The sequence below is a fragment of the Phacochoerus africanus genome, chromosome 12 (genome assembly GCF_016906955.1).
Source record: "Phacochoerus africanus isolate WHEZ1 chromosome 12, ROS_Pafr_v1, whole genome shotgun sequence".
Classification (NCBI taxonomy): Eukaryota; Metazoa; Chordata; class Mammalia; order Artiodactyla; family Suidae; genus Phacochoerus; species Phacochoerus africanus.
In genome coordinates this window covers 37,758,979-37,774,525 of record NC_062555.1, presented here as the reverse complement: position 1 = coordinate 37,774,525, position 15,547 = coordinate 37,758,979, and the positions used below count along the sequence as shown (strand labels likewise).

The window sequence follows — 15,547 nt, the reverse complement described above, 5'->3', positions numbered from 1 at the left end:
GGCCTGGCCTGGGAACCCACGAGTGGAGGTGGAAGTGAAATGTGCATTCAGAGGGTGGGTTGTCTGCCCTTCCCAGCCCGTCTGCCCCTTGCCCACGTCCCAGGTAGGGAGCTGAGGCTGGCTTGTTTGATGCCTTTAATATCATTATTTGTGTTACACGATACACAACCAAGGATGATGGTCAATACTGCGATGGAAATGTTAAAAAAAATATTATACACGGCTCATGTCTTCCACACACCTTCCTGGAAATAAATTAGTGAGCGCGGAGAAACCCGGCTAGGTGGCAGCCAGGGCTGAGGGGAGAGGGAGTGTTAAGGCAGTATCTACACAGGGAAGGGGGCAGGGGGCAAGCTAAGGCCTCAATTCCTCTCCTCCAACCTCCCAATTAGGGGAGGAGGGAACCACGATCTCTCCATAGACCCCGAAGGTGCTGCCTGCCAGCTTCCTGCCTCTTTCCATCACACTGCCTCAGTCGGAAGCCCCTGCCTGCCAGAGAACTAGGTGTTATCTTGTGGGGTGGGGGTGGGGGAGCCTTTCCCTTGTTCCTTAGGGCCAGAGAGGTTGCGCAGTGGGCCAGAGTCACACAGCATGTTGGCAGCAAAGGCAGCAGTCTAGAGAAGCCTTGGTGGGGACGCTGCCCAGAAAAGAGAAGGTACCCATGTTCTTGAAGGGTGAGTCAAGGAGCCTGGGGTGGTGGTGGCAGTAGCAGGAAGCTTGGTTCTGGGGCCCAGATGACAGAGTGGGTACCCTGACTAGGGTGGGAGAGATGGGCCCAGATGGGGCCAGTATGGGCCTTGTGGGCTCCGTGGGTGCCTTCTCTACCCTTCCCTCCCTCTGGCATCTTCCCATCATGTAAATCAGGGTCCCTGCACTAAAGGAGATGGGGGTGGGTTAGAGGGATGGAGGGGGTAGAGCTGCACCTCAGCATTTTGGAACTGGTAGCCCCTGGGTGTTGTCCAGGAGAGGTCCTTCCCTTCCTAAGCCAGCGGCCCCACTCTCTCTCTTCTCACTGCCCCCTCCCCCTCCAACTCCCCAGGCAGGACTGGTAGCTGGAGAGTGGGCTGCGGGTGTGTCCTGCGCATGCTTGCAGCATTTGAGTGTATAGGTTGTAGTGGATTTGCTCAGCATGGAGGAAGGGCCCTGGGGTCTGGGGTTCGTGGGGTACAGACCTGACCAGGTGTTGGCTATCTGTGCTTCCATTTTTCTTCACACAGGGCAGGTCTATATTGCCCAGGCGGGTCTATATTGTCACCTCCTCCCTCTTGATTTTCATCCTCAGCTTTTCTGGCAACCACCCCCGCCCCTGCCACCAACCAACAACAGCGGAGAAGCAGCAGTACATATCTTCTGACTCACAGACACCTCATACAGTTACACACACAACAGATACCCATGTACACATTCACAGACACAGACAGACAGAGACACACACATTCCCAAATAGATCTGCAGGTGTTCAGACACACACAGGGTTCCAGAGGAGCTTCATCCTCTCCTTTCTACACAGACATGCAACTCAGGAAGCCCCCAGCTCTACTACGCAAAGACACACAGAGACCTCTCTATCTGCCTCCAAGGAAATCCTTATGGAGAAATTCCTTCAGGTTTGAAAGGGCCTTGAAAATAATTTCAGATGCTGCTCATTGTACAGTGGCAAAAAGTGAAGGTCAGAGAATGTAAGTGGCTAGGCAGAGATAACGGAGAGTGCCACAGGCGGGACCAGAACCCAGGCTCCAGACCCCCATCCAGGACTCTCAATCCACAGCACTGCTGAGTAGCCTCTCACGCTGTTCAACAGGCCACACAGTCACTGTCCCACCATGGACCCCACAGACATCTGGAGAGACAGGCCCAACACAGAGATGCAGACACACACCCTGACAGCCCCAGGCATGCATACATTCTGCGCAGCTGTCCCCACCATACACGTGCAGCCACGCTATCCTCCTAAGCTTGCTTCCTTAAAGATTCTTCCTGTGAAGCAGCCTCCGGGATCTAGGGCTAGAGTGAGAGGGAAATGGGGTATCCGAGGCCAGCCTTACCGCCTGCTCCCAGCCCAGGACAGAGACCAATGAACACAACAGAAGTGTGCATGGAAGGGGGGGTGGGGGTGCACAGATAGATGCAATCGTTAGGGCCAGGTAAAGACAGGTCATACCACCCGGACCCTGGCTGTCTCTAAGGCCCACCTCACCCTCCACACAACCCAGAGAGCAAGGAAGGGGGTGAATGGGGGGAAGAGGAGGAAGAAGGCAGTGATCCCATGGCCAGAGGGCAATATCCCACTGGGCAGCTTTGCCAGGTTTCCCATCTGGAGCTGAGGGGAGAAATGCAAATGGTACAGGGGCCAGCAGGGGGGGCTCGGGGTGGGGCTCTGAGAGGCTAGGCCCCGCCCCTACTGCCCTGGGCCATTCTCCCTCCCAGTCCCTTTCCATGGCTGGGGCTGGGGGCTCATGGCTTCGCTGGGGTGGGGCCACACCCCTGGCTTTGTGATTCCCCCCCACACACACACTGCCGTTGGCCTCCTTGCAGTCCGGTCACCCCTTCCCCCACCGGGCTGCATCTTTGGGGAGGGGGCAGGGTCCCGGGCCAAGTCTTCATGTAACTGATCAAACAGCCCCCTCCCCTCCTCAGCCCCTCCCCTCCCCCCCCTGCCAGGGTGGAGAGAGACCTGGTTTTGGTTTCTCCGGCTCCATGAACACACAGAGGTACACGTCCTACCATAGGAGGAAGCAATGACTGTTACGAGGTTGGCGGCTGTAGGGGGCATGGGGGCCGGGGGCAGGCGGACGAGCTGGGGAGGGGGTGGCCCCTGCCCGGTCTCACTTGGCCCCTGGTGGCCCCACCCCGGGTGGCCGCAGCGGCCCCGCCCGCTACTGAATGTGGCAGGCGGTGGAGGACGTGGCCTGGCAGCACATGCAGGTGGGGTTCACGGACTTGGGGGGGATGAGGTCCAGGTCCTCGTCGTCGGGGATCTCGTCTAACCGGTAGCCATCCTTCAGCAGCTGGATGTTCAAATCTTGGTTGATCTGCTGTAGACAAACGGGAGGGAGGTCAGGCTCTGGGCCATCCAGAGGCATCACCCAGGGCCAGGGCACACCCCCAGGCCATCGCATCCAGCCCCATCCCATCCCAGGTATCTCTGAAAGCCAAGGCTTTGTACCTCCTTAGGCCCAGCCTCAGCTCCGGCCTCCCTTAAGGCACATGGCTCCCTGCCCAGCCCCGCTACACGCCACACCTCATTCTAAGGGCAACTTCCCACCTCAGGTCTTGCCTCCATTCCAGCCCTGCCCTTATTTCAGGTTTGCCCCTACAAGGGCTCGCAGGTATTTCATACCCCATTCTAGCTAAAGGCCAGGTTCCCTTTCTTTCGGGCTGGATCTTATCTCAGGCCCCGCCCACATGGGCTCCGTGGAGGGTGAGATTTAGCTCCACCCCTTCTCCCAGAGGGGGCCCCTGCTCTGGTGTGTTCAGGGCGGGAAGGGGTGGAGCCTCACCTCAGCAGAGGAGTAGCCAGAGGAGGAATATCTGGACATGTCAAAGTCATCATCACTGGCCACGGAGGAGAGAAGACAGAGAGGAAGTAATTCCCAGGCAGAAAACAGAAAGCTGTCTTTACCCGACACCCCCATCCGTCAATATGCCGCTCCTCCCCCACACTTCCAAATAAACAGCCCAATTTCGATAAAAATCATGCTTGCTGTGCACATGCAGTTTTAAAGCAGGTTCCCTAGCCCCATCCTAAATAAGTTGTCATCCTGATCCTCTTTCTAAATCAAGTTGCTACTCCCTCACATCTCTCCCCCCTTTTTTAGGTTCAAATCACCCTGGTTTGTTGGATTTTCCCAAAGTCCAGGACTAGGCAGGTATGTTCCCAGCAGTAGAGCACCTCCCTCAGAAGGGGCAGAGCATCACATGTCCATCAGGGTCTATTCTAGGAGCAGCCATTGGATCAGCTGTCCCAGGACAGCAGCGAACTGCCCACACCCCTTCTCCTCTCTCTGCTCTCCCCTGCCACCAGGTAAAAAGTTCCATTCATTGGGGGGATTCACCCCCAGAGAGCTCCTGGCTGAGGAGCACCCCAATTCTGACAATGTATTATGTGGCAGGTGTGGCAGTTATGACCCGTACAGCCCACTTGTATGTTCACACAGGCTCCTGTGGCTTGCCTGGCTGCCCCAATGTCCCCGTACACACCTGTCCGTGTCAAGGGCTACCAGTGGCTTCTCATCTGGGCTCTGGTCAAGCGAGGAGTAGCCTTTATTGGGGACGACCAGCCTGGGTGGAGAATTTGGGGGATTGGATTGGCAACTGGAGCACATAAAGCCTGGCAAGGAACTAGGTTGGGCCCTGCCCCACCACTTCCCTCACCCCCATCTGCCCCCCTTCCCTCCACACCCTGCCACCCTGGATCCTGTGAGTGAAACTCTCCTCAGAGAGGAGCTGGGCCTGAAGAGGGAGGGAGGAGGGGAGGCTCATATAGCAGAGATAGGTGCTGGCTGGCTGGCAGGGTCCAGGTAGGGTCGGACGGGGCTCTACCTTGTCCGGGCCATGACATTGTTCTTCTTGGGTTGCTGGTTGACTGGGCTACCCATGCTGCCGTTCTTCAGGGAGCCCTTCCGGGCTAGCTCCCGCTGCTTCTCTGCAGGGGACATGGGAAGGAAGCTGTGTCCTGCCCCGAGGCCACACCGCCTCACCACTCAGGGCAGCCTGGGCTGGGCCTCCATGGTGATACCCCTTGCTTCTCTAAGAACTGAGGTCAGGGTCCAACTCCAGGCCTTGCTGCTCCGGGTCCAACCTGGCCCTGCACAACCTGAGGCAGACAGTGAGGGGCAGCAGGAGGAGGCTGACCCCTGTCTTCCAGGAGCTGAACACCCAAGTAGGGCAGCTGGTGTGTGCATGATGCCAGAGAAAGGAGGGAGAGAGTGAGCAGAAGGATGGGCCAGTCAGGGCTTCCTGCAGGTGACACCTTGAGCTGGAGAGAGGAGAACATTCTAGAAAGGAGGGGTAGCGTATACAAAAATGGACTTAGAATTGACTGTAGCAATTCCTATTGTGGCTCAGTGGGTTAAGGACCTGATGTTGTCACTATGAGGATATAGGTTTGATTCCTGGCCTCACTTAGTGAGTTAAGGATCCAGTGTTGCCACAAGCTATGGTGTAGGTCGAAGATGCAGCTGAGACCTGGCGTTGCTGTGGCTGTGGCATAGGCCACAGCTGCAGCTCTGATTCAGCCCCTGGCCTGGGAACTTCTATATGCCACAAGTGTGGCTGTAAAAAGAAAAAAAATAAGAAGAAGAAGATGTGACAATGTGAGTGTAACAAGTGTGGGTCTGGATGGGATGGTGGGGTGAAGATGGAGGGAGGTCAGGCTGGAAAAGTAGGATACATTTATTTAGTCATTTAGTTATTCAGCAAACATCTGTGTCACCAGTCATGTCTTAGGGTCTGTGCTAAGGGGCTGGGGGTTCCCTCTGATTACAGACTCAGAGCGTGGAGGCCTTGAACACCAGACAGAGGAGTGTGGGATTAATGCGGAAGGAAAAGAAGCCACTGAAGGCTGTGGGTGGGAGGGGCAGAATGGGGATGGCAGGGAAGGGGCAGGAGACTGGGGAAGCCCCTCTGCCTAGGCTCCTCCTCCTCCTCCTCTGCCAGCCTCTGAATGCTCTAAGGCTCCAGAGCCTGCCAGATTCACGGAGCTGTCCACCCAGTGACCCACTGCCTGGTGTGTGGCACTTTTACCAGTAGCTGGTAGCTGCCTGTGCCCTGGAGGAAGCTGTCTACCCATTCCTCCATAGCTCAAATAAAGCCCTGAGGCAGGAAAAAGGATCGCTGGGGAAAGTGCTCATAAAACTCCAAGCTCGAGAGGAAGGACAGCACAGGCCTTTCCATCAACAGTGACTCTGGAATTTCCCCGACGTCCATGTCCCTGTGTCTCTCATCTCCCAGTCTCTGGCCCTCTTTCTTTGCCACTGCTCATCTGACTCCCTCAGACACTTTCCAGTGGGCAGCAGCTGCCATTACCACCCCAAGCCTCTAGGGGGTGTAATTTGCTTTTAAAGTTCCTGGTGGGAATTTTTCTTAGCACAACTGGGACACATGGTGAATTTTCAGGAGGAATTTTGGTGGTAATGTCATTGACAAGAAAAATTTGTTATCTTAAAAGGACATTGGGGAGTTCCCGTCGTGGCGCAGTGGTTAACGAATCCGACTAGGAACCATGAGGTTGCGGGTTCGATCCCTGCCCTTGCTCAGTGGGTTAACGATCCGGCGTTGCCGTGAGCTGTGGTGTAGGTTGCAGACGAGGCTCGGATCGCGTTGCTGTGGCTCTGGTGTAGGCCGGTGGCTACAGCTCCGATTGGACCCCTAGCCTGGGAATCTCCATATGCCGAGGGAGCGGCCCAAGACCAAGAAATAGCAAAAAGACCAAAAAAAAAAAAAAAAAACAAAGAGGACATTGGAATTGTTTGAAAAAGTGAAAAAATGCTAACAATAAACTGGCAAAACTAAACTAGGACTACTATGCAACCATTTAAAAGAATGAAGTCGGGAGTTCCTGAAGTAGCCCAGTGGAAAGGAATCTGACTAGCATCCATGAGGACGAAGGTTCGATCCTTGGCCTTGCTCTGTGGGTTAAGGATCCGTTGCTGTGAGCTGTGGTGTAGGTTGCAGACGCAGCTAGGATCTGGTGTTGCTGTGGCTATGGCATAGGCTGGCCCCTTCAGCTCTGCTTCAGCCCCTAGCCTGGGAACTTCCATATGCCCCGAGTGTGGCTCTAAAAAAAAAAAAAAAAAAAAGCCAAGAACTTAAAAAAAATTTAAAAGAATGAAGTCATTCTCTATATACTGATATTGGAAGAGGCTCACGTGGACTGCAAAAACAAGAATGAAAAAAGTTTCAGAAAATGTGTACAGTATGATACTACTTGTGTTAAAATACAAAACAAAACCAGAAAAACTAAAAATGCTTGGAATGATTATCTCTGGGGAGGAGAATATGATGGAGAGTAAGGGAGAGGTTATTACTTGTTAAAATACTTGTATTGTTAAATTGAACAATAATCAGCAAATAAAACTGCCTGCCATCTGAGTCTGGTGTCCTAGGAAGAGAACAAATTCCACTGAGAGAACTGCTCTCTTGTTTAGAAAAACAGCCTGGAGGCTCCCTGGCTGTGGTATGAAAGGGGAAAAGCAAGGTTTAAAAAAAAAAAAGAAAGCTGAGTAATATAACAGGACTCTGTGAAAGGAGTCCTGGCAGCTGCAGAGGGAAAGGCTTTAGAACAGATGGGAAAAGCGGTTTTAGAACTAAGGAGGGGCCCAGTATTTGATGGGCAGCTAGAGCTTGAGGAGAAACCTGGGCAGAAGTTTTGAAGGATAGTGACGGCCTGTATTTCATTGGATGCACTGTTATAATGTCTCTTCATGAAAGCAAATTTTGTATTAAAAGTCTGTTATATACAACAGCCTCAGGCTAGTGAAACTTTGGTCCCTGAAGGGAGCGGGCCTGTGTTTGGTGGAGGGTGAGAGGAGCTCCAGGAGCTCTGGGCAATGGCTGGGAGCCACGTGACTTCAGAGGAACCGGCTGCAGCATCCACTGACTTTGGCGTGGACGTAAGATAAAACCCTGAGGGAAAGGTGACCCTGGAAAGACAAGGAGAGATTTGGGTTTATGAAGAAACTAAGGGAAAGTTCTCCCAAACAGGGGCCAGTGATCTCCAGGTGGGCTGATGTGAAAATGAGGAGGGGGGCTCAGCTTCTAGGCTTGGTGAGCCTCATTCCTTTCTACCCCTCAGACATGGCAACTGTCACCCCACCTCTGAGGTGGCTTCCTCTCAGCCTGGTCCAGTGTTTGAAGGGAATTCCAACCCTCTGGGGTTCCATGCTTTTATACCTGGAGCCTTCTTGGCCTCAGAGGTGCCTCTGGAGTTTGGGGTCCCCCTAGAGAACTATAAACTTCCCTCTTTGCCTTGCAGGAGATAAGGTGCCTGGCGGTGCCAATGACTTGCTGGCTGGAGTCTTGGACTCATCTAGCCCGAGCTGGTTTATTTGTGGCACCTCATTTCCACAGCCCAGCCCAGAGCACCTTGTCTGTCCACTCCCCATATCTCCCTCAGCCCCCGGACACACTCACCCAGCTTTACTTGGAGCGGGGATGGTTTGTAATTCATGGCTACTGACTCACCCTCCCCCCGGGCGTCACAGTCTCCGTCTGAGATGGAGGCGGCGGCTGGGTCCTGGGCAGAGGAAGCAGAGAGACAGGGAGCTGTTAGGAAGTGGACACAGGGGCTGCTCTCACCTGTCCTCTGGAGCCATTTGTCCCTGGCAACAGGCAGGGTGTTCAGGGAGGAAGACCTTGAGCTGGTAGAAGAGCCAAGGATCACGGCCCCGCTTAACATCCACCTGGGTGTCCATCTTTAAATCTTTGTGACCCACCTCCCCCAGAAAGCCAACCATGATTCCTTAAACCCAAAGCATCACCTTCTCCCACCTCCCATGCTCGTTGCCCTGCTCCTCAGGGCCCTTCCTGTGTACTTGTTTGGAAAGGTCTTTCTAGGCTCCTGTGGGTTTCGGTCTGGATTACGGTCAGAGTAGGTGCTCCTGAGACAGACCCTGTCCCTCTGCTTCCCCTAGTGCTGGATGGTCCCTTCGCAGGACCCATAGCACTGACTGGCCAAGACAGGTGAGACTTGCAGGCTGCAGCCACTGCAGTTCTAAGGAAGACTGCTCCATTTCATACATGAATCCTAAAGAGTGCCTCCTGGGAGAACCTGAATGGGTGGCTGGGACTGGCAGGTTAGAAGACAAATAGTGACAAATCAGCCAGTGGCCAGTTAGTCCTGTGTTGCCCAGACAGGGCTTGACATTATAGATGACCAGGAAAAGGTAGAAAGCACACGTTCTGTGTGCTGCCCTGGGTCTGGGACTATTTCGGTCTCCCTCCCTGCCCTCCTCACTGACTTCTTCCCTTTGGGATGGGTGCTATGCTGGCCAGAATCCTACGCTAGCCTCACCCTCCCTCCCAAACACACCACATCTCTGCCACAAAAATCCAGGGCCTTGGCACCCTGCCACAATCAGTTGGAAGGGGCTGGAGTCACTCACATTCTCCCCAAAAAACTGATGCCCAACCATTGATAGGGGTGCTGCCACCCTCGCCATCTGCCTAGGACCACAGAGAAGTGAGCCTGAGGTCTGAGGATTGCAGAGAGGATCCAGGCTGTGCCTGTTCTTCCTCTGAGGATGTGGAGAGCAGACAGGCAGGCAGCTGGAATGCTCTAGGACTGGCCCACAGTGCTAGGCCCAGGGCTCTGGGTGGCTTCTGGTGACTCAGCAAGGGAAGGATATATTGTCATTACAGTGGCTCTGTTCCTTTTAGAATGAAGAAGGGTGGGAGTTCCTGTCCTGGCTCAGTGGTTAACGAACCCCACTAGTATCCATGAGGATGTGGGTTTGATCCCTGGCCTCGCTCAGTGGGTTAAGGATCCGGTGTTGCCATGAGCTGTGGTGTAGGTCACAGATGTGGCTCTGATCCTGTGTTGCTGTGGCTGTGGTGTAGGCCAGCAGCTATAGCTCTGATTAGACCCCTAGCTTGGGAACTTCCATATGCTGCAGGTGTGGCTTTAAAAAGACAAAAAGAGAAAAAAAAAAAAAGAAGAAGAAGCAGGGGGATGAAAACATGCTTGTTGCTAAGGGGAAAGGGAAGAGTCTAGAATGTTGAGAGGGAAATCTTGGCCTTGTCTGTTTCTTTAGGCCATCCAGAGTACAAGGCCCTGGGAGGGCTGTGCTGCCACAGTGTTTTGTGAGTTCCTGAGGGCAGAACCCTGGCCTGTGCCCTCTTCTCTGATGCCATGCTTAGCTGTCATTGAGGGGGATGGGACAGGAGGGTAGAACAGGCTGGGGGCTGCAGTGCCTCCACCCCAGGCAACTTCCCACACCACAAGCCTTTCTAGCCCATCCCCTGCCTCCTTGGCTCGGCTCCTCCTTGGGACACTGCTCACTGGCAGCACCTGTCCCCTGCAGCCCCAGAGAAGTAGGCCTGTAGTGACCTTTCTATGCCCCTCTCTGTGGCCAAAATGGCCTCGGAGGTGCTTGCTTGCAGAGAACTCAGAGACCTGATGGCTCAACTCTGGCTTTCCCCTTAGGCCACAGTGAGAGCTCACTCCCAAAGCAGCCTGAGGGAGGGCTTCTCAAAGAGTATAGCCCATAAACGTGCCTGAGGGTCCCTACCAGGGAAGCACTGGCAGATTTCCAATTTCCTTTGCTTTTTCTCTAGCATTTGTCACATGTCACACACACCACATCCATTTGAAAATGGTTTCTTCCCCTGGCTTCCCAGACACTCTGTTCCTTGGCTCATTTTGCCTCTTGGATCATCATCCCTGCCTCCTCCCACAGCTCTTTGTCTCCTCTGCAGGGTCCTGCCCTCAGCCTTCCACTCTCTTCTTGGGGAACCTTGATGTCTCCTACGGTTTGGATTAATGTGTTCACACAGGAGACCTCTAAATCTCTGGCCTTCCAACCATAAAGCTCCTCCATAACCTTCTACCCCATTCATCCAGAGAGTTAAACCTTGCTGTCCTTTCCCTGGGGCTAACTTTTAGAACCCAAGCCCTCAGGCATTTGGGGCTAACTTTTGCCTCCTTGGTGCAGATGAGTTCATCAGAGTTTCTACTCTTAGGCTGGAGTTACTGGGTGGCAACACTGGAGGGCCCTGTGTAGGAGGGATGGGGCCTGAGTGGGGGCTGGGAAGATGCTGAACAACTCTGGTCACAGGGACCCACATGTGGTCCTCGAGGCCACTGGGAAGGTCCTGGTGGCATCTGATCCCTGAGTGAAACTGTTAGTCTCTTTGGGTCAAGAGCCAAGGTGCAAAGCCCTAGACTTAGAGGTCCTAGGCAAACCCATCATTCAGCCTCTCCCCTGTCACTGTCTATGACAGAAGGCCATCTTAGTGGCAGGAACAAAGATCTCTGGCGCTATGCCTGCAAACTCAAGCCGTTACTGTGGTCTTTCCTGAGAAATGCAGCCAATGCACCATGACCATCACATGGAAATGTAATCAGGGAGATTAAATGTGAAATATTCATGAATATAAGTATCAGAGAGGAATCCAGGCAGAAGGAAGCATCTGGCTCCAAGAAATCAGGGAGAATTTAAAGTGCTCCCCAAGGACATCTGACAGGAGTTAGCTAGATCCAGGAACCAGAGTGGCGATTAGCAAGATTATTAATAAACACTCAGCAGAGACAGACATTGAAATGCATCTCTAACAGCAACCCATGTTTCTGCAACCCTGCACACAAATTCTCCAAAGACTGCAGAGATGATTAATAGCTCAATCTCACTGTTTCTGGGACAGAATATATAGGCTAATGGCCAGTGCAAAGTCAATACAACTAGAGGAAGGCAAAATTGCCAGAAGAATCTTTAGAGTTAATCTGGTCCATTGATTTTTGTTAAACTGTGTTTCCTGAAACCCTGCCTTGGGCAGGACTGAGGGTGAGAGGAGAGCAACAGGAAGGGGTTTGGCTTTGCTCCAACCAGAATAGATTTGTTTTTATTTCATTTACATATCAGCTTTTCTGCAAGATTTTGGTTGAAGAAAGGGTTCTGTTGCTTTTTTAAAAAGAGAAGGGAAAAGGCTTAAAATCCATTTATTTAATCCAATCTTTTTTTTTTTTTTTTTAATTTTTAGAGCCACACCCGCAGCATACAGAAGTTCCCAGGCTAGGGGTAGAATCAGAGCTACAGCTGCCAGCCTACACCACAGCAATGCGATATCTGAGCCATGTCTGTGACCTACACCACAGCTCACGGCAACGCCGGATCCTTAACCCACTGAGCAAGGCCAGGGATAAAACCCACATCCTTATGGATACTAGTCAAGTTTGTTACTGCTGATCCACAACAAGAACTCCCAGTCTAACTGTTTAAAAATGCTTTATTATAGAAATTATTAAATTTACATCAGAAGTTCCCATCATGGCTCAGTGGTTAATGAACCCAACTAGTATCCATGAGGACACAGGTTCGATCCCTGGCCTCGCTCAGTGGGTTAAGGATCCAGCATTGCCGTGAACTGTGGTGTAGGTTGCAGATGCGGCTCGGATCCTGTATTGCTGCGGCTGTGGTGTAGGCCGGTGGCTACAGCTCCAATTAGATCCCTAGCCTGGGAACCTCCATATGCCACAGGTGTGGCCTTAGAAAAGGCAAAAATACAAAAAAAAAAAAAAATTTACATGAAAGCAGAGAAAACACTACAGTGAGATCCTAGGCACCCCTCACCAGCTTCAACAAATACCAACTTTAACCATACTTTCAAAAAATCCCGCCTCCTCCATTCACTATCTTGTGACTTGGACTTCAGTTTCCTCATATGTAAAATGGGACTAATATTAATGCCTATGTCAAAGGTTTCTGTGAAGATAAAATGATAATAAGTAATCTAGAGCTTGATATGTAAGCATTTAGAATAGTATTTAGCATACTACATACTGAGCACTAATTTTGTACTAGTTAGAAAGTTGTTATTAGTACAGGCTCTGTGGGACCCACACACTTAAAAACAGTGTGCCTTGACAGCGACTGACCCACAGCCATGGCCCCGGCACCACACAGGTTGGCTTACGTGGGGAGGGGTCTGTGGGAAGGGTGCTCCCTCCTCCCCGGGGTGAGGAGGGAGGGGTTTGACCAGCAGGCGGGGTCCTCACTTCTTTATGCTGAATTTCCTTCACTTACTTAACAATGGTAGCCCTGGGGCTCATACAGGTAAGGAGAAAAAGGCCCATCCTTTTGGGAGCTCAGAGTAATTAGCTATAAACATAACGAGAGGCCTAAAGGTAGAAGGAAAGAGACAAAGGGAAGGTGGTCAAACATCACAGAGGAAGACATTTGAAAAGATCTCAAAACATCAGTTTACCAGTTAGCTTAAGAGGAAGGAGGAAGGACATTCAGGGAACATCTGCACAGGCTCAGAAGCACGAAACTAGCATTGCTATTCAAGGAAGAGTCAGTAGTTTGCTATGGTCAAAACCTAGAAGGTATGAAGAAAAGTGGCAGGAAATAAAATGCTGGGGTCAGGTGGGCTCAGATCATGGTGGAAGATGGGCTTGGATTTTGCTCTTTAGTCAGAATAGGATGGGGGAGCCAATGAAGTCTAGAGTGAGGGAGTAACATGATCAGATGTGGATGGAGAAAGACTCTCTGATAGGCATACTGAGAACAGATTGGAAAGGAATGAGACTCGAGGTAAGGAAACTACTGCAACAGTCCCAGCAAGAGAGGACAGGGACCTGAAGTAAGCAGAAGCAGAAGATAAAAAGCCAGAAAGGAGGATGTTAAAGGGGGTAGCATGGCAGAATTTAGAGGTAAAACATAGATGAAGGAGTCCAGACATTCCTAGTTTTCCCTTTGGAGTAATTGGGAAAGGGGTACTAATGATTAAAACAGACTGCAGGAGAAGATGTAACTACACTGCCAGGCACAATCAGATGAATCAAGGCTGGGACATGCTAAGTTTTAAAGTGTCTCTGAATACCTAGATGACATCATTAGTCAGTAGGAACTGAGGTCTGGGATCTCAGGAAAGAGGTGTGGACTAGAAGAGGTGGTGATATAAGGAGAATAAACCTTTTTAGAGAGAATGAGCACAGTGAAAAAAGAAAGGAACCAAGAATAGAGTCTTGGGGAACATCAATCTTAGGGAGTGAGTGGAAGAAGACTGAGTAGGAGCAGAAAGATGAGATGTAGAAAAAGATCTAGGAAGACATTTCAAGTAGGGTTTCAAGTGGAAGAAATCACCAGTGTCAAAAAAACAGATGGGTCCAGAAGATAAAGAAAATATTTAGAAATAAGGAAGTCACAGGTAGCTTCAGCAAACATTGTTTGACTTGAAAGGTAAGGACACTGCCCAGATTACAGGGGATTTAAGAGAGGCTATGAGGTGAGGAAGCAGTGATGGTGAACACAGGCGCTACTTTCAGGGAGCTAAACTGAGAAGGAATGAGAATGAATGGCAGTTCAGAGGAAGCTTTGGAGTTGAAGGGTTTCTGTGGAGCTAGGGAACACGTGATCACTGTCCTAGACTGAGAGGAGGTAAGTTGGGTAGAAAAAGAGATGTTTGATGGAGCATGGTCTTTGAGGAGATGATCAAAGTCTCATGCTCAAGAGGTGATGGAACCAGAACCTTAGACCACAGAAGGGAGACTCTGGAATGAAATGAAAGGGAGATGGAGATGTGTAAGAGATGCAGATAACATGGAGGTAGAAAGGTGGGTAGAAAGTTAAGGGAGTTCATTCCTAAAAGCCTAGTTAGGTAAAAGGAGGGGGTGAATGCACAGACATTGAGGAAAAGAGGGATCCTCGGTGGCTGGCCAGGAATGGAAGAAGATCAGACTGGTTGGGCTCCCCGGCTGTAAATCCTCATCTATCACTGACCCTTGCGCTCCTCTTCAGGATGAAAAGCACTCTCCGTGGTGCTGAACATTTTTGCCTTTGTCTGGTGGACTGAGCATGGATGATTCCAGGTAACAACATGATTCAATTTTCGCTTTCCCACAGAAAAGGTAACCTCTGTGCTCACCTTCGAGCACTAATTTTCAGGCAGATGGAAATTGAAATGGATTTAGAATGAGGTATGAAGAGGCAAAGTGCTTGTACCAACATTATTTAACCTTTTTTCTAACCTATCTAACACACACGAATTTTCCTCTAGTTTTAGGGGGAAGTGGGTGGAGGTAGTTCTGGGTAGTGAAATGCTAAAATGCTGCCTCTGGAAGAGTCCTGTCTGTACCTTGTTCAGTTCCCCTGGGTGAAAGCAGGAAGAAGGACAGACTTAGAGCAGGAACAGGGCCAGGAAGAAAGATAGTACTGATAAGGAAACAGGAAGGCAGGGGAAGATCCAGAGTGCAGGCCACTCTCTGAAAGGCAGATACAGCAAGATAAGGTATCAGAGGCCAACTCTGTTTCTGTCACAGTTTGTTCAGCTCAGAAACTACCTGAGACTGTGGTCTCCATAGGGTTATGCCACTTCCCCAAATCACCTCTTGGCAGTGGGTGGTAATAAGGATGTTTAGACGTCAAAATATTAGAGGAAGATCCAAAAAATGCAACTCTATGCCTTTATGTCTAATGTCCATGTTGGCAGAAACCTAACCTCCAGTCCAAGAATATTCAGTAGCAGTCTAGGTATTTGTTAGACCTCTCTACTTCCTGGCAGATGGCTGTTCATTCAGCCTCTAAGGCATTCCCACTCTCTCTCTGACTCCACACCTGCATGAGAATCATTTGGTCAATGACAGTTCCTACTCTGTCATATGACCTAAAGTCCCAAGTCACATTTCCTGAGCCCAATTGCTGGGCATCCCTCACTTTTATTCTCCATCTTCTCTTCTCCAGGATTTCTCTGGGAGCTGCCTAAATTGCCTGGCAATTGGCTAGGACTTCTATCCTTTTGGGACATATTAGGACTCCTAAGGGCCCCACTTATAGGGAAGGACAAAGATCTCTCTCAAGGGAAAGATCTTTTGAGGGAGATCTGGAGGAGA

At 51.1% G+C, this 15,547-nt stretch overlaps 1 protein-coding gene across 7 annotated transcripts in view; it reads right to left on the bottom strand.

Annotated features, from left to right (window-relative positions):
- Positions 1-122: 122 nt before the first annotated feature.
- Positions 123-15,547, bottom strand: part of FAM219A (family with sequence similarity 219 member A) — a 64,964-nt gene continuing 49,539 nt past the window's right edge. For 2 of the 7 annotated variants that reach the window (XM_047754679.1, XM_047754676.1), the window contains exons 2-6: positions 8,134-8,236; positions 4,543-4,645; positions 4,201-4,281; positions 3,501-3,555; positions 123-3,032 (exon numbers count right to left, since the gene is read on the bottom strand). In XM_047754679.1, the coding sequence (XP_047610635.1) occupies positions 2,877-3,032; positions 3,501-3,555; positions 4,201-4,281; positions 4,543-4,645; positions 8,134-8,236 (498 nt within the window). In that variant the 3' untranslated portion in view covers positions 123-2,876. Of the gene's footprint in view, positions 3,036-3,500; positions 3,556-4,200; positions 4,282-4,542; positions 4,646-8,133; positions 8,237-15,547 lie in introns of all 7 variants that reach the window. The other 5 variants (XM_047754682.1, XM_047754680.1, XM_047754681.1 and 2 more) reach the window with 3 other exon arrangements.